The sequence below is a fragment of the Vitis vinifera genome, chromosome 5 (assembly GCF_030704535.1).
Source record: "Vitis vinifera cultivar Pinot Noir 40024 chromosome 5, ASM3070453v1".
In the NCBI taxonomy this organism is placed as follows: domain Eukaryota; kingdom Viridiplantae; phylum Streptophyta; class Magnoliopsida; order Vitales; family Vitaceae; genus Vitis; species Vitis vinifera.
In genome coordinates this window covers 22864272-22866259 of record NC_081809.1, presented here as the reverse complement: position 1 = coordinate 22866259, position 1988 = coordinate 22864272, and the positions used below count along the sequence as shown (strand labels likewise).

General features: G+C 37.6%; 1 protein-coding gene across 1 annotated transcript; it reads right to left on the bottom strand.

The window, feature by feature from the left end:
• Nucleotides 1-808: 808 nt before the first annotated feature.
• On the bottom strand, nt 809-1559 carry LOC109122615 (uncharacterized). The gene is made up of 2 exons (XM_019219886.1): nt 971-1559; nt 809-858 (listed from the first exon to the last, which is right to left on the bottom strand). Exons 1-2 carry the CDS (start codon nt 1557-1559, stop codon nt 809-811), a joined length of 639 nt encoding a protein of 212 aa, XP_019075431.1.
• Nucleotides 1560-1988: the final 429 nt, after the last annotated feature.

Here is a 1988-nt window from a genome sequence, read left to right as displayed (position 1 = left end):
ATTGGGTTTACGATCCATGTCGATATGGTTATAAATATTCGTGACTATAAGGGGCATTATGTTTGTTGAGATTAACATATAGACCATCATAGTCCAATATTAAGACCATGTTGGACCGGATAAGTTTAACAAGATGCTACTTATAAACTATCATTTCTTTAAAAAAAAAAAAAAAAAGTATGGCCACACAAAATAAACTTTTTTGTACTTAACCCGAGAGTCTTATTTTCAAAATGAATTTAAAGAATCCTAAAAAACAATTAATGTAGCCCAAGTGGGAAAATGTTGGAAAGATTTTTATATGGGCTAACATTAATTGAATAATTTGTATTTACAAAAACGGGTTAATGGATAGTCTATTATATAATGAGCCCAATTAACTAGTGATCACATTTTGGATTGGGTTTTGCATCTTTTGAGTAGAAGCTCAGTTGAGTGGCAAGTGTAGGCTATGGGTCTCATTAAAACCCATTATGGGAGGGCCCAATGAGAATCCAATTTGAGTTATGATAAGTCCCCTCTCTAATCTAAATAAAAAGGGTTTTTCTGCTTTCCCATAGAGCCACCATAGCTGTTATCAAGATTATAGAGAGGAAAACTTGGTTGCAACAATCAATCACGGTTTTTTATCATGGCTCAAACAGGTATGTTTTTTATAGTGATTTCCTATTGTTAGTATCATTTAATCATGTATGATTAATCTATGTGATTATGTAAATATTTTACAGTTGCCTCACTATTGTTGGATCACAGCCCACATATGCAGCAAAGTGAGGGGAGGACCACCCATTTTCATCCAATTCTTTAGTTAAAGTAGGCTTCCAGTATCTTCTTTGTCATTACTGATAAAATCAACAACTGAACAAAAGAGAAAAAAAACACAAGACAATAAAGAAAATGAATAAAGTTTCCTTTTGTAATGTGATTCGAGATTTGCAAAAAAAAAAAAAAATGGTGGATCCTCCACTACCTTGGTCATTGAGAATTACCACAGCATGCAAAGCCGTTGGACCCTTGATACCACTATGAGCTGGTGAAGAGCAATTGTCTAGGATCATCTGCACCAAGTCTCTGAATCCCCACTCAGCAGAAATGTAAAGAGGAGTGTTGCCTTCAGTATTAGCACCATAGGTGAACTCGAGATCTTCCTGAATCAATAACTTCACCACCTCAGGGTGATGATATCTCACTGCCTCATGCAAGGCTATGTCTTTGTCCTCATTTTTCATCCTCAACATCACCTTACAAACTGCTGTACCCCCTCTCTCCATGTCTCCCTCTTGAAGTTGTTTGGCAGCGGCGATCAGATTTTTCACCATTGCCAAATTCCCTTCTTTGGCTGCAAGGTGAAGCGGAGTGTCACCTTTCTCGTTGGGTTGTTGCAATAGTAATGAAGGAGAAGGCAACTGAAGGATCCACTTAACGCAGTCCGCTTGGCCAAATTGGGCTACAACATGAAGGATTGTGTTCTTTTTTGGGGTTAGCTGGACATGAATATCATATTGCTCAAGTACATGGATGTCACCATCTGCTGAAGCGACGTACAATTTAGGATCCATGAATGTGATCTAGGTCAGGCTACCATCTTCAGCTCCAACCTGATTGGACTCTGTACTCAAGTGAAGGCTGGAAGTAGCGGAATCGGCCATTGTTGTTTGATGAGCAGTCTCCTTTCTATACTTTGCTCCTCCAAGTATGAGAAACAAGTTGACCAATTGATTGGTGGAGTGGCTGGCTCTTAGCTCAACCCTCAACCTCAGCAGAAGTGGATACATTTTATAGGTCGCAGGCCAAAATGTTAGGGGTGCATCATCCACAAGTGTTTCTCTATTGTTCTTTTTTCGTTCATTTTTCCATTCATTTAGCTTCCTTCTCATCATGTTCTCCTGATTGTCGTTGTTGGTCAACTTCTTAATTAATTTTATTTACTAATTCTGTAAGACCAAAACTTATTTTAAAATTTTAATTGAATGGAATATAATTATTTA

Bases quoted from the DNA above. Each gene is read 5' to 3' on its own strand.
- LOC109122615 (XM_019219886.1), bottom strand. From the start codon at position 1,559: ATGGATCCTAAATTGTACGTCGCTTCAGCAGATGGTGACATCCATGTA. The intron at 859-970 runs GTAGTGGAGGAT...TCTTTTGTTCAG, and splicing joins GGTAATTCTCAATGACCAAG to TTGTTGATTTTATCAGTAAT.